This window comes from Mustela erminea, chromosome 21 (genome assembly GCF_009829155.1).
Source record: "Mustela erminea isolate mMusErm1 chromosome 21, mMusErm1.Pri, whole genome shotgun sequence".
Classification (NCBI taxonomy): domain Eukaryota; kingdom Metazoa; phylum Chordata; class Mammalia; order Carnivora; family Mustelidae; genus Mustela; species Mustela erminea.
The window spans coordinates 26482714-26502543 of NC_045634.1; the positions used below are offsets into that span (position 1 = coordinate 26482714).

Genomic DNA, 19830 nt, shown 5'->3' on the forward strand with positions numbered 1-19830 from the left:
TTCTTCATTTACATTTTTTCTTAAAGATTTTATTTATTTATTTGACAGAGAGAGATCACAAGCAGGCAGAGAGGCAGGCAGAGAGAGAGGAGGAAGAAGGAAGCAGGCTCCCCGCTGAACAGAGAGCCCGATGCGGGGCTCGATCCCAGGACTCTGAGATCATGACCTGAGCCGAAGGCAGGTCACTGAGCCACCCAGGCGCCACCCATTTACATTTTTTTGATAAGATATATTTGGTGTTGGTTCTGTCCTATTTATTTTGTGCTTTCTCTTTTTCTGTCTCTTTCAAGATGATGCATATAATCTATTTTCTATGTTTTGTATGTGTGTGTTTCTTTTAATGGGTGGCAAGATTTGAGTTTTTCTTCCAGAGTTTACCCTTATAACTTTATAGTGTGCTCTTAATCTCTTACTTCTTTAGACAGTATTTATTAGTTCCTTCCTATTACATATACATTTGTATTAGCCAAAGTTCTCCAGAGAAATAGGGCAAATAGGATATAGAGGGAGAGAACCAGTAGTAATATATATATTGGTATATTGCTTCCATTCTGATATGATGGTTATACTTTTTTCTTCTACTTTTTCCCTGAGTTCTGCTAGTTTATGTCTTATGTATTCCTGTTCCTCATTCTTTCTTCCCTGAGTTATTGCATCTTTGCTTTGAGCTCTTGCTTCAAAGGACTAATTGCTTTTTAAAGTTGTTTCTTCTAATTCATGAAGTAACACAATTCAACTGTTCTATGGAAGCATTTTTCTTTTGTGGTTATAGACTACCACTTTCTTTTCTGTTTCTCCTCTTCACCTTTTTTTTTTTCTTGATGTATGCTTTTATAGATCCTGTATGGTTTTATTTTCTTCCTTTTTTTTTTTTTTTTTTTTTCCTTACTCATCTCTGAAACAGACAAGTTACTCCTGGACCAGCTATTTGGAGGACATTATGTTGGGGAGGAACCAAAACCATGTTCCTGCCCGGCTGGGATTTTTCTTACAACCCATAGTTTTTTTTGTAGGTTTAGGGTTTTTTTTTCATAATGCCAAATCTCTTTTCTCCTGTTGCTACAGAGACAGACTGTTTCCTCCGTGAGAACTTATACCATCAGCGCATGTACCCTGTTCCCACGGTTGAAAACAAATGATTTAACTTTTATGCTTCATGGTGCCTCCCTCACTTTGATAAATATAGTTTGCTGGCTTTACAACCCTGCAGTTGCATTTTCTCTATATATCCTCCCTTGCTTGTAGCTGATCGATCTCCACTGCTTTTTGCAGTTCCTCTACTATTTTATGATCTGGCATTTCTGCTCTCTCCTAATTTCTCTCGCTCTCTCTCTTTCTCATACACACACACACACATTTTTATTTTTTGCTCATTTTCTCTTACACTTTTGGATTATTTCCTGGAAAATAAGAGCAACATGCTGACTCTACACCACCAATTTCAAATTCTGGAAAATTGGTCCGTATTATAACAAAACCTTATAAACGCATGATGTATAACTCATATCTGTTCCCAAGTTATACACATTAATTTAAGAGCCAATTTCATTTAAATTTTTACCTTGGAAAGCTTTATTCTTACCCCATCTGTCCTACTCTTGAGCCATACTGTTCTATAGCTCTTCTTTGTAAATTCTTTCCCAATTAACAAATTTACAATTGTGGGCTTTTCTTTTTCATTGCTTTACAGCATTTTCATTTTAAAATACAAAACAGATTATTTATGGTGCTAGTTTTCTTAACCTCTTTGCAGAAGTGTCTTAGATTGACCTTTGTGGACTCATAATGCGATACACCAGCTGTATACCTCAGGGTTCCTCAGGCTGCTAGGTTTTAGGGACAAAAATCCCCTCTGAGAAAGGTTAAGTATTTTGGATTCCTGATGAGTATGCCTGGTGAGTATGCCTGGTGAGTATGCCTGATGTTAGGCTAAGTGCTAAGGAAACGAGTCACCTTGTGCTGAGTTGGGCTGTGCCTCATTAACATTCAAGAGTCACCTGCTAAATATTCTCACCAGCTCCTGAAGACAGGCTGTTGTGTCCAATACAAAGACATGGAAGGTGGAAAGCCCTAGACAGAGAAGCAGGCTCCCTGCTGAGCAAGGAGCCCAACATGGGACTTGCTCCCATGACTCCAGCTGAAGGCTCAACCAAATGAGCCACTCAGCATCCCTCCATCCCCTCACTCTCAATCAATGGGTGTCTTTAGGTGAAACTGAGTCTCTTGTAGGTATCTGCTGCCTACATTCTTGGTGGTTTAACTTGTCCTTTGTTTCAACGAATGACCGTTCCATAATTTTCGTTTTGCCATTTTAGAGTTAATTTCTGTAGCTTGAAACAAAAGAACCTTAACTGATATAGGCACTCAAGAGATGATAAGATAGGACAATCTTTGTGTTCAGCCAGTTGACAAATGACACAAGAGCCCTTAAGTGGAGACTTGTGAATCATCAAAACTGATGAGTTAATTTGAGGCCTCATCTGAGAAGTGCATTTTGTATCCTAAACTCCAGGAAAAGTAAAAAATCAAATCAATCCACAAAATACAAATATTTTCTACCACTAAATCACTGAAGTAATTCCAAAGAACATGCTTCTGGACCACAAGGCAATTCCAAAAGAGGTGGCCTAAAAACACTTTGAAGGTAAACTAATGAAATACAGATATTCTTTCCAAATAAAGATACTCTTTCTTGGAAGCCCATAAAATTTGTGTTTTATAAATTTGCTGTTAAAAGAAATACCTACATAACTCTGATTTTAGAAGTATGCATATTATCTGGAGCAAAACATGTGCCACCATGTTCCTTATGAACACGTCCCTTTCACCTCTTTAGGATACTTGCAACATAATGTGAAATATTTGAAGTCAACCAATGTGATTTTTCGAATGCTTAGGATATATTTAACCATTATGGCTACAAAGAATGTCCAATCAGGTGTTTTCAGAGTTATATTACGTCCTTAGGCTATTTGTTCAGCTATAAGTTTAAGATGTACCTGGGGTATGGAGTCAGTGGCGTTTGCGACTCTTGATCTCAGAGTTGTGAGTTCAAGGCTCACGTTGGGTGTAGAGATTACTTAAAAATAAAATCTTTTTAAAAAAAAAAAGATTAGGATGAGAGGCACCTGGGTGGTTCAGTTGGTTAAGCATGTGTCTCTTGAATTCAGCTTAGGTCATGATCCTAGGATCCTGAGATCGAGCCCCGTGTTGGGCTCCTTACTCAGCTGGGAGTTTGCTTGTCTTCCTCTTCCTACGCCCCTTCCCTGCCCTTTCTCTCTCATGTGAGCTCCCTCTCTCTCTAAAATAAATAAGTAAATCTTTAAAAAAAAAAAAAGAAGATGTATCTTCCTCAGCAATGAGAAGCTGACATTTGACATTTGTGAGATCAGTCAGGCAGTAAGTCAAGGGAGTTAAGGCACGGAGTGCTGACCTTATAGCCCTTACCACACCCACCAGCCTCATTATGGCAAAGAGGCAATTTTACTGGCTCCCAAAGAAGTCTTGAAAAACTGTCAGGAGTTTGTTTGCCATTGTAGTTAATACTGTACTTCTATTATTTGACCCTTAAGAGAAAGTCCTAGACCCCAAAGAAGTCTTGAAAACCTGTCAACAGTTTGTTTACCATTGTAGCTACTACTGAACTTCTATTATTTGACCCTTAAAAGAAAGTCCTTCTTATTTAAGGACACTTGGAGGAGAAAGAGGTTCCCTTATTAGACTTTGAGGATTAAATGGCAGAGAAACTAGTTGTGATCAGACACCATTTAAAATAAATATATCCGTCTTAACTACATCAATTTATTTAGCTGCGCTGTGGGACTCATTTTTAAGATGTACCACTTTCCATTCTGCGTCTTGCTCAGCAGCAAGGCAGTCAACACTTGTCATTTATGAAGTTAAAAGCCCAACGTTCCTAAGATACATGGTGGTGGTGAATTCAAATCTCTATGTGGTAGGCAGAACAGTGGACCCCCAGGGCACCATGTCCTAATCCCTGGAACCTATGAATATGTTACATTACCTGAGAGAATGAAGTTTGCAAATGGAATTAATGAAGTTGATCAGATGATCAGTGATCATCTGATGACGATCTTAAAATAAAGAGATTATTGTGAACCAAATGTAATGACAGGGGTCCCTCTAAGTGGGAAAGGAAGGCAGGAGTGGAAGATTAGACAGAGATGTTAGGGACAGAAAAAAGACTTGGCAGAAGGAGCAGGGCCAGGGTAATGCCATTTGAGGACTCGACCCATCATTTCTAACTTCACTCCTACAGATTTGTATTGTTTAAGCCACCATAATTGTGGCCATTTTGTAGAGCAGCGGTAGAAAATCAATATGTTGTTAATGTTATTTTAGTTTGTCTGTTGCAGGTCAAGACTCAGCGGGAAAGGTTTGTTTTGATAGATGATGGCATGGATTCCCTTACAATAAGGGATAGAATTTTAAATTCTAAAAAGCTACCAAAGTCTACACAAAATCCATAGGCCCATTGGATGGGAACAGAGTTGATAGAGCTGATCTTCTGTTGTTTTCTATGTAACTGTCTTCCCCCTCCTGCTTTATAGTGACACTGAAATTTATGGGATGTCCAACTTTTGAAGCACACACTATCTTCCATGGTTTTAGAAAGTAAAACTCTTAAAGCCTTCGATGTGGGTGAGCTCACCTCAGCAAAGCTAATGTCCAAGAGAGAATTAGCGGAGCAAAGAAACAGATCAAAGGGAAACAGGGAGGGAAGGGGGGGGGGTGTTGCATCGAATGTGCGGAAGCAAATCTGATAATTAAGGGACAGTGTCTGTCTGTAGGAGGGAACACAGTGCAGACTCTCAGTGTTGGTCCATACCTGAGCTGACATAATTCTTCACCTGCCTAATTCCTGAATTGCCCCCAAGCTTTGTTGAATAGAGAAAAAAAAAAAATCCTTAGCATAACCCAAGTAGACTTGCTTCACCTAATATGATTTAATTTTAGGCTACTGTCTTAAAATAATTCTTCCTAGAGAAGAATGTGTTGGGCAAAGTAACTCATGACCATGTATGTATAAATAATGCCCCTGGCAAGGTCAGGTACTTTAACATATGCTACTCCTAAGAACTGTTTGTTAGAATTTGTATGCTACTCATGCTTCCTAGAACCACTCATATTTATTTCAAATTACTTTTTTAAAGTGAGATTTTTTTTTTATTGAAGATTTTTTAAAATTTATTTGAGAGAGAGAGAGAGAGAGCACGAGCGGGGGTAGGGGTGGGCGCAGAGGGAGAGGGAGAAGCAAGACTCCCCGCTGAGCAGGGAATCCTGAGATGGGACTCCATTCCAGGCCCCCCAGATCATGACCTGAGCCGAAGGCAGACACTTAAATGACGGAACCACCCAGGTGCCCCCTAAAGTATGATTTTAAAAATAAGTTTATTCATATAACAATTTCAGGGATTCCAAAAAGGACCGCCTCTTAACAAAACTCGAGGAGACATCATGCACTGCATTAAATGACATCCATTGTTTTCCACGTGAATGATGACCCATGGTGTTGTACAACTCGGTGTCTCTGGGTTTAAGGTCCTGATGCCTTCAGTATTTCTTACTCAATCCCTCTTCGGATCTCTTGGACCCTGCTAAGGAGCGATGCGGTCTCTGATTACAATCGGGATAAACAAAGCAGGCTCTCTAAATGAAAACTCTTACTCCCGCCTCTACAAGACTGCCAGTCGGAGTTCATGCTATAGGGCTAGATAGAGCTCAGGACCCACAAGGTCTCAAATGCCTGTTTCCCTTCCTTACCCTTCTCCTCCTCAAAATCTACCAAGGCTGGAATGCATGGCTTTTTACTTCCTTGCTACCCCTGCAATGGACTGCCCTAAAGTCATACCATCCTCGTCTTCCCGACGAGGAATTCTGCTCTAACAGCAGAATAACGGCTAGAGAATGTGAATTACGGGGGGGGGGAAGGAGCAAATATTTTCAAAGCAGTATCTTTATCTTACCTATATCATATTTATCTTGATTGCACTGAATACTTTGGAATGAAAAACAAGGACAGAAGGTACGCCTACTTTACCCCATATTGGTTTCCCAACTGCGGGTTACTGAGCGTCTCTGAGAACTCCCTCTTTAAATATGGCCATCAGTGCACATGGGTAAGATCAACTAGAAATGCTTCCCTGGACCTCTATTGGTTTCTATTTCCTGAGAACCATTTTTTCTTTAGTGTACAAAAACCCCTTAATAATATGCAAATGGTGAAAGATAACGAGACAGGATTCATAATTTGTTTCAACCCCTGATTACATCATTGGTTATACCATTGCCTCTGTGAGTTGTCCCTTTGAGTTCTACAAATAGAATGTCTAGAAAATATTTTCCAATGATTATACTTGACCAGTTTCAAGTTTACTTGTTTAGAAGCTTCCTAGTTTAAATAGTCAAATAAATTTTCTCAAATTTTCCTCAAAATCTGTTACACTTACTATTTTCTGGAGAATAGGAAACAGCATGTCTCACTGGTGTTCACATTCACTGCCCCAAATTCGAACCAAGTCATTGCTTAGTGTTCTGTGGGAACGCTGGCTCGAGTCTCTGCCTCAGCATACACTAGTTCTCTGATTTGAGGGAAACAATTCAAAACGGTCCTCAGTTTTCTTGTTTGTAACACAGGGTCAGCAATACCAACCCATATTTTGGGGCTCAGGGAGGCTTAAATAAAACCTAGGTAGGGGCCCCAGGCAGGCTCAGCCCGAGTAGAGCATGTGACTCTTGATCTTGGAGTTGTGAGTTCAAGCCCTACGTTGGGCAGAGAGCTTACTTAAAAAAAAAAAAAAAAGACATAGGCAAACCAACAACTTATTGTAGGCACCAAATAAATGTGGCTACTCACATGGGAGTGCTTGTCGTGCTGATATAGTTTTATTTTGTGAGCTAGGTAATGTTATATGGGCATTCAGTTAATCATTATTGGACTTCCTGCACTTTTCACAATTCCATTTCACAATAAAAAAGAAAGGAATGGTAGTTATTTTGAGTGTTATTTAAATGTTAATTTTCTGTGACGGTCCCTTGGGCTTTACTGCAGTCCCTACTAATTAGAGTCTCTATTTGGCAAATGACTTAAAAGGCGAGTATTTCCATTTTGTAGTGAACTGGTGGCTTTCTGATACCTGTTGCAGGAGGAAGCGATCTACACGGGGCCTCGTGGTTAACCCTTCTGCTCAGGGTCCAGAGAGGGGCCGCAGGAATGAGGAAGTTAGAAGGAATTCTCTGGGGGCCACCCTCCTTGAACTAAGGTAGTTCTGCTCCTGTTTCATACACACGGGGCTCCCATTTTTCTTTTAGGGCATATGGCGAAAGGGAAGTTTGAAAACCACAGATTACGTATTCCGAGCTCGAGTCTTATCATTTCAGTGTGTCCAAGCCCTGGTGAACTGATTTACATGACAACAGTCATAGGGCAAACCCTAGGTGATGCCTATCCTTTTGGCCTGTCTTTACATTCCTTTTCAAGTTCTATACATTCCTCTTCTGCAGACTGGTTTTATAGTTCAGTGTATTTACTGTTCATGTTGAGAGAGTTTGGTTGCTTCCCAATGACTGCTAAGGTCGATTCAGATTCTACTCGTGAAAATGCCCAAATCACAAAAGGTGTATTTGATTGCTTCCTGTTAAAGTCCTGGCATATGAAATCTCTCGTTTTCAAACAAATGTCCTGTACGTCGCCATTCCTTTTCAGGATTAACATTCTTCCCCTTTCCAAGTTAGTCAGTTTAGTTTGGGACTTTGTCTACTATTTTTTTTTCCCCTCTATAAACAGCAGAGGAACAGATGAAGAAATATTCAAAAATCAATGTTCATTTGCAGGGGATAATTCTCCTTCAGTCTTCTTTTCTTTCTTTCTTTCTCTTTCTTTTCTTTTCTTTTTTTTTTTTTTTTGGAAACAGAAAAGTAGAGACAGATAAAGCTGGTAAAGCAGAAAGCAAAGGAAAAACAAGCTGGATAACAACCAAAGTGCATTCAAGAAAGCCAGGGAAATGTGAAATTTCTACCAAAGTCTTTCTTGTGGCGTAGTGGGAAAATTAATGGCTTGACAACCCCTGCACTTTCTATTTGTTTAAATGGTAAAAAGCTACAGAAAGCACTTCTATCCATTAATTACATTAAATATTTTTTTAAAAGTCATGGCTGAAATGGCTACCGAGAGATTTGTCAGTGATGTGAGTCCATGTAGGACTTTAGTACAATTTTTGAGCAAAAAGCCTACAAATTCCCCTTACACTACAACGCAATTGTAGGACTGACCTGATTCCCAGTCAATGCTGGCTTTGGTTACCTTCTCACTGTCATTACTCAGGGATCTCAACAGCAAGGAGAAATGTGTACCAAAAAAAAGCTGCACTTGGTAGGCTAAATGATGGGCCTTTCATTCATAAATTGAAGCAGGCTTTTTATATGTATTTCATATATACACATATATATGCATGTGTGTGTGTGTGTGTGTGTGTGTGTGTGTGTGTAGAATACACATCAAAAGCCTTGGAATTACACTTATCCTTATGACAATCACCCTAGTCAATGGAAGCAGTGGCAGGCCCCCAAAATTTGGGTTAAAAATTCATGATGACACCAGTCTTCTACATCAAACTAACTTTACTATTTTAAAAAATCCCGATTTTAGCACCATCAAGAGAAATCAGTTTTAGAACATCATCTCACCTCAATTTAAGGATGAAATTCAGTTATTTCCCATCTTGGTAATTTATTCACTCCGTGCCAGTGAGCAAGAGCATGAGCAGCAAGCAGGGTCAGAGGGAGGGAGCAGCAGACTCCAGGAGCAGGCTCCTTGCTCAGGGAGCCCAAAGCATGCACAATCTCAGGGTCCTGGGATTATGACCTGAGCCAAATGCAGACACTTAACTGACTGAACCATCCAGGGACCACTTTAGGGCTTTCTTTAAAAACAAATTTCAGGTGGCGCCTGGGTGACTCGGTGGGTTAAAGCCTCTGCCTTCAGCTCAGGCCCTGGTCCCAAGGTCCTGGGATTGAGCCCCACATTGGCTGTCTGCTCAGCGGGGAGCCTGCTTCCTTCTCTCTCTGTCTCTGCCTACTTGTCTGTCAAATAATAAAATCTTAAAAAAAAAAAATCCAAAAAACCAAATTTTAGGAGCACCTGGGTGGCTTAGTCAGTTAAGCGCCAGACTTCAGCTCAGGTCAAGATCTTTGGTCCTGGGATCGAGCCCCACATCTGAGCTCCCTACTCCTCAGGGAGCCTGCTTCTCCCCTGACTGCTACCCCTGCTTATGCTCTAATAAATAAAATCTTAAAAATAATAATCATAACAAATTTCAGTTACACCCATAACGGCTAATTCCCTAGCTGAAGATATTTAAGACATGCAACTACTAAGGAAAAGGACTAAGAAACAGAAGAGTTCCTGCTGTGACTCATTCCAAGGAAATGAGGCTTTGGAAACATGTTTTGTCACTTAATAAAACTGGTAGAAAGCTACAGTCTCGGGGATTTTCAGAAATTTTAGCATTTAGAGAAATGAGAAAGATAAACAGTAAGAGCTTGTGCTCTGAAATCAGATACGGGTGTGAAGTCACTCTTTGACGGTGTAACTTGGTTTCAACTGAAAAATAGGCCACATGAGAATAGTTACTCATGAAGTTGTGAGGAAATGAGCCTACATACACAAGCAATTAATGAAGTATGGTATATTGCACTGTACTGGACAGTTTAAATGTATTATTTCCCTTAATCCTCATAGCTCTTCGAGACGGCCATTAGTCCATCTTACAGGTGAAGTCTAAGGGTTAAATTCCCAAGGGGAGCCAAGATTCTATCTCAAGAATAACAGATTCCTGGGTGCCTGGGTGGCTCAGTGGGTTAAAGCCTCTGCCTTCGGCTCAGGTCATGATCCCTGATCCCAGGGTCCTGGGATCGAGCCCCACATTGGGCTCTCTGCTCAGCAGGGAGCCTGCTTCCTCCTCTCTCTGACTGCCTCTCTGTCTGCTTGTAATCTCTGTCAAATAAATAAAATCTTAAAAAAAAAAAAAAAAAGAATAACAGATTCCTACCCAAAGCTTCTTTTCTTCTGCACTGTACTATCCTGAACTATTGCAAAATAAGCATTTCTCTTTTATCAGGGATTCTTTAAATTTTTATTGAGTATAACCTGTATTATAGGCTGAGTGTAAGGCTATAGCAACTAAACATTTATAAATTAATGTTTTTACACTAAGCAACTTCCTCCAATTCTACCGTATCAATATAATTGATTTTCACTGAACTTTATACTAACTTGACACAAGCCAATTTAGGAAATTACCAAACCACCTAATCAGATGCATTACAGAAATTTATTTATCCTTTGTAGTATCTTGCTTACTTTTCTGGGAATCATTGTCCCACAAAATACACATTCCCAGACTGAGGAAGGTAGAAGTGCTTTCATAACACTCACGTCATTGCTTCTTACAACATATAAAGACCCAACCCATTTACCGAATATGGACTTTGGTATCTAACTTAGTATCCTCGAAACTGAATCACTGAAGATTATCTGGTAAAATGAAAGCCGATCATTTCAAGTATGTTAAGTATCCTTGTCTATTTCTAGAATATAAAATAGAAATAACTTCTGTGTACTTGAAATTGTGCTACTTATGTTCAATTTTCCGATTCTAATAAAACTAGAATATAAAAGGTCATTTCTTGATTTTTCTCTATACACAACTTCTCAATGCGCAGCAGCTAGACAGAAAAGTCCAGGTCTTGGGCCAGAGTGTGAAGACAAATGAAACAGAATATATAATAAGAGTAATACAGTCAGAATCCCCTGACACAGGATTCCATTTCATTACTAACAAGTGTAATTCAACTGAACAAGCTCATTCAAGCCGCTCTGGTTCTCCGTTGTTCCCAGTCTTCTTGTAGATTTGTAAATTTAAAAACCATCTAGTTTAACTATTTCTAGATTTGTAAACTGTAACATCTCTATCCCTAAAAAGTTGTGTATCAGCTAAGAAAAATTACCTGACTGTAATTTATGACTAGTAGTGGGAAGCCCATTTGCAGGAACTGGTTGGGACTTAGAGGGGGGAAAAAAAACACAACTTCTTGAAAAGGTAAAATAGCTTAAAGCATTTAATATCTAAACAAATCAATCTGTTAATAGTAGTCACAAAATATGCTTAATATAGAAACCCACATTTATGTCTTTAAGAAAAAGAGTAAATTGTATTTTACCTCAAACATAAATTAACCCACTTAAAGAATCTGCAGCGGTCAAAATCATGGTGAATTTTAAACAACTTCAGAATAAAATAACCTTAAGTACTTTATACTGCTTTATATCTAAAAAATGCTTACAACTTCTCATAAAAATAGTCTGAGGCAACTATTTTTTCTTTTATTCTTTAACAGACATGTTCAACATTATGGGCAACATTCTTAAAACCTTAAGCTTCACAGACTTTCAGACATTCAAATACTATGGTCCCCTTTGATGTGCAGGTTTATTCAGCTAGGGAAAAAAAAAAGGAAAGCATGGTAGACAACTTAATACATCTTCACCAAATTGAAAGTAGTACAAAAGTTTTAAGATTCTACAGAACTACACATCGTACCTAACGGATCATTAAAAATAGAAGACAGTATTTTCTTCAGCAAATAAAACAGCATACTGGTATGCTGTTAATGCATACTTTTTAGTATGTACTGTCATAAATTATTTACAATTTCTACTGTGTGAAGAGAACTCGAATGTAAATTTTCTGCAAAACTGGAAAAAAGCAATACAAAATTTGTGAAAGCCTGTGTTTTATATTATACAAAAGTAAGCCAGTTTTTCTCTTCCAATACCAGACATTATATGCAGTGGTATTCTGGACGTATTATAATAACTCTTGGGGATGTTTTAATGCTGGCGGTAAGTTTACAGGCCTTGATTCTTCATCAAGGAGTACCAGATCTTCTATCTCACTGCCTCTGTATTTCCTTTTACATATCTTTACCACTACCTTCTTTTTGAGAAATAACTTTAGTGCTTCTCTTGATGCAACAGCTTTTGCATTTTCTTTGCTTTTTCCACAGCCAGTGCCCAAATACACAGACTTGCATCGCAATTCACAAACAATACTTTCTTGGGAGCTTTTATTTTGAGGCAGATCTGCTAGTTCTTTTAGTGGAACAAAAAACACATCCAGTGTTGCCTTTAGAGCTTCGATAGCTGCGTTTAGGAGCTCTCCATGATTCACATTGGGACTAAAGCCACCAACAGCTACCAACTTCCAGGCCACTGTCTTATACAGTCTGTTGAAAAAAGGTTGTTTCTGCTTCACATCTTCATTGGTTAATTTGCAACAGGAGAATTTAACAGAGCTCTCACTTGACTGTGACGTACTTTTAGAAGGCAACTGTGAGGTGCTAGTCTGCGAACTACTCTTCGAAGCCAGCTGGGACACGCTGGCTAAGGAAGTGCTTTTGGAAACTAGAGATCCGCTGGTCTGGGGGCTGCTCTTGGATGCTAACAGTGAGGCAGCTACCTGCGAAGTGCTTTTGGAAGTCAGCATCGAGGTACTGGTCGATGTGCTGCTCTTGGGAACTAGTAAGGACGTGCCTGATGAGGAACTATTTTTAGAAAGAGATGCAGAAACACTGGCCTCTGAACTAGTTTTGGAAGTTAACCCACCTGAAGCTGTCTCTGAACTAGGTTTAGAAGACAACAGTGGCAACTCTCCTTCTGAGCTTCCGGAGGAGCCCAACAGAGGCACCTCAATCTCTGAGATGCTTTGAGAAGAGGAGACCGAGGAGCCTTCCAAAGCACTCTTTTTAGGTGATCCACTTTGTTGTCTGGAATCAGCAGACGGGGTCACATGACTATTCACACTGGATTTCAACAACGAAGAAACAATGGACGCTGAACTGTGTTTCTCTGGAGCTTCTGATTCAGAAGCTTTTCCAGACCCTGCCGCTGTTACCTGAGAGGAAATGCTGCTGCTACTTTGGCTAGAAAGAGACCGATCTCCATCACCTGTAGAGCTATTCTGACTCGAGGTGCCAGAGCTGCGCCTGGAGTTACCACCACTCTCCGACTTCGCAGATGCCCCTGCACACGCAGAGCTGTTCTCCGGGGGAGCTAACGCACGTTCTGTTTTGGCAGAAATTTTTGCGTGATCTTGCTCAACTGCAGAACTGTTTTTTCCTTCGATGATTCGTTTTTTCGCAGGCTCTTCTACCCCTTCTGAAAAGGAGGAAAACAGACAAATGACTAAGTCGAGCTCATACAGATCCGCTGAAAGTTTACAAGACACATACTTGTTAAAATAAAGGCACGAGGCAAAAGTATTTCAGGACTAGCAGTTTCTTTCAAAAGTGTGGAATAACTTGCATAAGTTCTTAAAACGGGGTTGGATGACATCATTTAATTTCTAATATTAAAAAAAGTCAACAGCACAGACAACATTTGACACTTGAAAATCTAAAGCAGTCAAAGGAAACTATCAAAACCAGGGCCTAAAACACACAGACACATAACGTAGGTTTAACATTCCAACTTGATTATTAATATTGTAAAAATTCTAGCTTGTTAAAAAAAAAATTAGTAATAACAGTAATTCCTAATGGTATCAAACTTATGTTCTAAACTCCTATGTATGTTCACATCTATGATCTGCTAACCATTGCTACTCGATATCCCTCTTTTCTTCACCTTGGCAACCAGTTCGTCTCTTGTTGTATGGATTGGAGCATCTGTCACTTTGATGCCTTCAGCCATACTAAGTATTTTATCCATAACTTTTTGTGGGTACCTGGAAAAGAAAAAGACCCTTAAAAAAAGTGCTTTTTTTTTTTTTTTTAAGCTACTACTTCGGCAATGCAAGAACAGGCCACAGGAACTGCATTTCCTGGTTGTAATCAAGCGAGTGCGCCGACCGCCAGAACTTTCGGTTTCCTGGAACCCCAGAAACAAACGCTCTGGGGCCTGGGGGGCGGGGTCGCTCCTCCCCAAGCCCTCAATTCGGCGTCCCCCACGAGAGCGTGGTCCGCCCACAACCCGAGCAGACGCCCCCCACCCAACCGGGGGCCGGTTGTGGATCATGTCGGCTTCGGGCGGAGACGCCCTTCTCACCCTCAGAGGGCAGCCAGTCCCGCAGATTCCCGCGCTTCCCAACCTCCCCCTCCCCGCGGAGGCTGCGGGCCCCAGTCCGGGGGCGGCCACAAGACGCGGGGAGCGGGTCAGGGGCGCCTGCTCACTCACCGGCACCCGAGGAAGACGTGGTTCGCCCAGGCCATGGAGAAGGAGACGAGCTGCTGCAGCTGCCGATTGCGGCTCCCGCTCTCGGCGTCCGCAGCCTCCTCCGCGTTGGCGGCCGCCGCGCCGCCCGTCGGGGCCAGGTCCCCGGCGTTGCGGAGCAGAAACTCGCGGCGGTGGCGCCAGTGTTTGTCAGTCTCGCCGTCGCAGCGCAGCGCCTCCACCCAGGCGGCCACCCGCGGGTTCTGGCTCAGGTACTCCGACACCTCCTGCGCCATGTTGGGCCTGCGGGTCGCGGAAGCCGCGAGCAGACGCTGCTCCGGGAGAGAGGCGGGCTGCGCGGGGGCGAGCGGCCCTGTCACTGCGGCCTGCACCGGCGGCCCTCCGGAGAACGCCCCTCGGGAGGCCCGAACGCCAAACAACAGCGCCGGCAGCCGCCGAACCGCCCACTTCCGCCCGCCGCCGGCTCCTTCCCTTTTATAACCTCGCCGCCGCCGAGCGCCCGCGCGTCCTTCCGGCGCGAGCCGGCTCTCCCAGGACGCTTTGCGGCGCCCGAGCGCCCGGGACGCCGCCGCTGGGCCGGGCGGCGGAGGGGCGTCCGCGGGGGCGGAGGGCGGGTGGGCGCTCAGCGCTCGCGCCTTCCGCGCCGCCGGGGCGGGGCCCCCCGGTCTCCGGTTCCAGCCCCGCGATCCGGCTCGGCTTTGTGACGCCGCGCGCGCTCCCGCCGCCTCCCTCTCCCTCCCCCTCCCTCCGTCCGCCGGCCCGCCGCGGCGCTGGGCGTGGAGGCGGGGAGGGCCGGGTCGGCGGAGGGCAGCCGGGGCGGGTCAGCCCCTCGCGTGCCCCCGCGTGCCCCCGCGTCCTCGCTGAGCCCGAGGCGCGAGTCCGAGGCGAGGTGTGCGCGCCTCCGCCGCGGTCGCTGGTTTTCCGCGGGGCCGCCATCAACAAAAGCGCGCCTCCATCTTTTGATCGTGTCCGAAAACAGCCCGCGGCGCTGCTTCGGAGGTCGACGAGCCGCGGCGTCCCGGACACCGGGCGTTCAGGAATGCTAAAGACTTGGGTCCCCGAGAGTCACAGACCGTAACCCCCAGCTGGGCAGATAGCCGGGAGGCAGCGTGGAAAAGTGCCTGCGTATCTCTGTCCCCCCAAACCTTTCCCCCTTTAGAGCTTTTTTTCCCTTGCATTTTTTTTTCTACTTTATAATATCCACACTTAAAAACATTGCCGCCGGCTTGCTTATCGTTAACGATTTCAATTTCAGGTATATGTGTTTTCAAGATCAATACATTGTAGTAAGGTAAAATAAGTGCTGTGCAATAATGATCAGTTACGAAGTAAAAAATAAATTTTCTTTCCATTAAACATTTATGGACTTGGATTCAAAAATGCTTGAATCAGAATAATCAAGCCCAAAAAGTCACATTGGATAAGATTTTTTTAAACGTAATTTATGGACATACTGGAATAATCAAACCATCCAGCTATTAACATGAAAATAATACCCACTTTCCTGTTATACTAAGTGAAACTTCCTACAAACAGGCACAAGGGAGTTTTGAAGCTTGGGATTTTGCTTCTAATTGTGTTCTTTCCTCTTCAATGAAAATTTCTGAAACTTGAGATGAAAGGCTTCAGAATCTGGGAATTTAAAAGACAAATGTTAACGGTTTTTGCTTTCATGAGTTCTTTGGCATGGGGGAAGATGACGAGTAAAAATCCCTGATCATATACCTAGATCCTATGTGTGCATTTTAAGCCAAGAATTTTCTCACTTGTTTTCTTGTTCCCATGTAGCCTTCCACCTGTGGGATTCATTGCCTTGAGAGGAGAGTAATGCCTGAGTTCCAAAATAATTTTTAAAGTTACAGTAAAAGCAATGTGGCCTTAAAGGCAGAGTACTTTCCAAGAGCCAGAGGCTTGACAGGAAGAAAAGATACATGTATTTCTCATTCCTAAAAAGTTGATTTTACATATAGAGAGATTCAGGGCATAGACCATGGACCACGGAGTTAGAAGAATGGTATATTAAATGGTAAATGTAATGGCATATTAAAATTAATATGGTAAATTAATGGTAAATTTGGTAAATTGGTAAAGATTTGGTAAAAATGTTTACCATTTTTAATTTAAATGGTAAATTTGAATAATACCAATTTAAATGGTAAATTTAATGGTATATTAAAAAAGAAAAAGAAAATGCTTCTCACCCTGTGGAGAGAAATTCCTTTTTGGGCTGTGGGAAGAGTTCAGAGAAAAAAGGTAAGAGAATTTAGGAACATTAGTGAAGGTGAGGGGGAAGTGTTGGCTCTGTCTGGACCTTTGGGAGAAGACAGCACATTTAGTTCCCTGAGCCACCATGGGTTGGCTTTTAGAAGAGTAGAAATGAGCACCGAAAGAACCTTTCATTGCTCTGAGAACTGACTATACCACCCCATTCCTTCTCCCCAGCACATACACACATGTCTCTCACAGGTCCTAGAGGAATTAAAAAAGTTACAGGGAGAGAGAGGAATGCTCAGGTGCCTCCCAGGCAGCATGATCCAAATGCATCTAGAGGATAGGACGGCCTGGGCTGCAAAGGAGAAAGCAGCCAGTTCTCAACAAGTCATGAGGCCCCTGAGATCCAGGTAGGGCCAATCAAGAGGGGAGAACCCCTCAAACTCCCCACCAGTGACCAGTGTCACATGTATTGGGGAATCAGACAGTTCGCTGTCAGTAGATCCCACAGGGAAGGCAGTACAGAGAGAAGTAGTACAGAGACAATGCTAGGATGATACAAAAGCCACTTCCCCTACCACGGCCTGCCCCCCAGAAATCTGATCAGAGGACAGAGAGAGAATCCTAATAAACAGAAATATCCACTGCTACCCCCACCGAATTACGTTTGAAGCTGCAAGTGGCCGAATTAATTTCATGAGATTAATTGTTTTGTTACAAAGAAAAGCACATTCATTAAAATTGAAGCTACGTTGCGTCTCTGGAGAAATCTGGTAAAAACTCCTGTGGCAAGCCGACCTTTATGCAAGATGGCTCCCCCACGTGGAGCAAGCCGAAAGGCCGGCTCCTGCTCCTGAGGGTGACTGCAGGAAAAGGACTGAGGACGCGTTGGGCACAAAGCCTGCACGTGGAGTGCGGCAATCTGGGTAAAGCAAATGCTCTAGTCAATGTCACGGCTGAGGTTATGGTTTGACTTGAGAAACAGTCCGCAGTGAAGGGAAAACTTTTACAGCAAACGATCTACGAGGTCACAAGTTAGTCCAACCACAGTGAAAAGATGAAGGGTCCTGCAAGTCAAAGATGCTTTAAGGAGACAGTGGTCCCCTGCGTCGGTAGCTGGGGAGAAGTCAAGGAAGAGGAATACTGTCAACGGATGTAGAGGTTGGACCCCTTCCGGTGAGCTTAGCAAAAGGGTGGAGTGGTGGAGATAGACTCAACACGGAGCGAGTTCAGGAGAGGAAAAGGAGATGACTGACTGAAGGAGAGAAGAGACGGAAAGCCAGAAAGGGTCAGGGCGTCCTGACAGCTTTTAGTTAGATGGGAGTATCTTGAACGTGTTTCTCTGTGACTGGGAAGAGCCAGTAGAGGGAGAGTTTGGGGATCCTGAAGGAAAAAAGGGTAACAATTTCTAAAGGAGTGGAAGGGGCAGGGATCCTACATACAGGTAGAGAGATTAACCTCACGGGAGAAGGAGAAACACTTCCCCCATTTTCGAAGAAAATGTAAGTTTGGAGGTGGGAGATGGAGTCCATGTGACAGAGAATGCCAGAAATGGACATTCTAGATTGGGAGCAAGCTGCCTAGATGAAGGGAGTTAAGTTCTGGCCAAGTTTTAAAAAATTATAATTACACATGCTCACAGAAATGAAACTTTTCAATGGAAATAAAAGGCATAAAATGAAGGTAAAAATCTCTCTCCCTCTCATCCCTGGCCCCCTCTAAAAATAACAGCATTTACAAATGTATGTCATCTTCTGCCTTTGTTTCTTTGGGCAGTTATTTTTCTAACTAAGTTATATGCTAATGTTTCTCTTTCTTGATTTTTCAACTTTAAATAGTACTTATTCCCCCTTGGAATGTGAAAGATGATAAATCCATATCACTTTTACTATCCCGTTCTTCTCCCAATTGTTGTTAGTTGCATTTTTATTATTCTTTTGTTGGCCAGCTGTCACACATTTAAATATACTCAATCTTTAATTTCTTAGTCTCTCAATTTTAGACAATCAGCTTTTGATCCCCATGTCATGTAAGAAAATTCTGGAAGATGGGGTGCCTTGGTGGCTTGGCCGATTAAGGGTCTGCCTTAGGCTCATGCTCTCTCTCTCTTTATTTATTCATTTGAGAGAGAGACAGAGTACAAGCAGGGGAGGAGGCAGAGGGAGAGTGAGAAGCAGGCTCCCCGCTGAGTAGGGAGCCCGACATGGGGCTTGATCTCAGGACTCCAAGCACATGACCTAAGTCAAAGGCAGATGTTTAACCATCTAAGCCACCCAGGTGCCCCAATAAATAAAATCTTAAAAAAAAAAAAAAGAAAAGAAAGAAAATTCTAGAGTAGAGACCATAATGTAGATATTTGGGCATTCAAAAAGTCTGGCTTGGGATGCCTGGGTGGCTCAGTCCACATTGCATTGGATTTCTTGCTCAGTGGGGAGCCTGCTTCTTCCTCTGCCTGCCTCTCCCCCTGTTGGCGTGCTCTCTCGCTCTGACAAATAAATAAAAATCTTAAAAAAAAAAAAAAAAAAGCCTGGCTTTCAGAGAAAATGTAATTGCTAGTGGTAACTTGGCAACAGGTGGAAAATTCCAAAGTGTTCCTGTTTACCTGCAGGAAATTTGTGCCCTTTGTTTTTGCGTTAATCCTTAACATTAGTAAATGTCAATTTGTTAGCTGCTTTGAGAATTAAAAGAGTGTGAAGTTACATCCTTCAGGGGGGTTAGCTTCCAAAATCAACCCGTAAATGAAAGATAGGATATGATTCCACTTTACCTTTTTCTGTGGCAAAGCAATTACCTCCATTTTAGAAAGACCCCTTGGGCATCTCCTGATATAGAGAAGCAGAGAATTACGGACCATCTCTACAGGCTCACAGATTCTAGTGTGATTAATTTTCAGTGCAAGTGACGAAACAAATTATGGTTTAAAATGGCATCTGCAGGGCGCCTGGGTGGCTCAGTGGGTTAAAGTCTCTGCCTTCGGCCCAGGTCATGGTCTCGGGGTCCTGGGATTGAGCCCCACATCGGGCTCTCTGCTCAGTGGAGAACCTGCTTCCTTCTCTCTCTCTGCTTGCCTCTCTGACTACTTGTAATCTCTGCCTATCAAATAAAATCTCAAAAAAGAAAATGGCTTCTGCTTTAAGACAAAAGGGATTTATTGGCTGTGTTTTTGACAGACTGGAGAGTAAAACATGGCATCCAATACTCAAATAATATAATCAGGAAGCCTGTTGGTCTTCATTAGTATATTTTGCTTTCTCTGTGGCAGCCTCAGTCTCGGGCAAGCTCTCCCTGTATAGTGGCAAGATGGTTCCTAGTAGACCATAGTGTGTACATCCCCTCTAGCTCGGTAAACTGAGAAGGTCTCTCTCTCT

The 19830-nt window shown here is 42.6% G+C and overlaps 1 protein-coding gene across 2 annotated transcripts; it reads right to left on the reverse strand.

The window, feature by feature from the left end:
- Nucleotides 1–11112: 11112 nt before the first annotated feature.
- Nucleotides 11113–14829, reverse strand: CDKN2AIP (CDKN2A interacting protein). 2 transcript variants are annotated; one of them, XM_032329102.1, is made up of 3 exons: nucleotides 14255–14821; nucleotides 13675–13805; nucleotides 11113–13237 (listed from the first exon to the last, which is right to left on the reverse strand). In XM_032329102.1, exons 1-3 carry the CDS (start codon nucleotides 14524–14526, stop codon nucleotides 11889–11891), a joined length of 1752 nt encoding a protein of 583 aa, XP_032184993.1. In that variant the 5' UTR covers nucleotides 14527–14821; the 3' UTR covers nucleotides 11113–11888. The 2 variants fall into 2 exon arrangements, with proteins under 2 accessions (XP_032184993.1, XP_032184994.1); XM_032329103.1 differs by having other exon boundaries at nucleotides 13166–13237; nucleotides 13706–13805; nucleotides 14255–14829.
- Nucleotides 14830–19830: the final 5001 nt, after the last annotated feature.

Coding starts and splice junctions, on each gene's coding strand:
- CDKN2AIP (XM_032329102.1), bottom strand. CDS start 14,526: ATGGCGCAGGAGGTGTCGGAGTACCTGAGCCAGAACCCGCGGGTGGCC. Junction 13,806..14,254: donor CACGTCTTCCTCGGGTGCCG/GTGAGTGAGCAG, acceptor TTTCTTTTCCAG/GTACCCACAAAAAGTTATGG. Junction 13,238..13,674: donor AGGGATATCGAGTAGCAATG/GTTAGCAGATCA, acceptor CCTCCTTTTCAG/AAGGGGTAGAAGAGCCTGCG.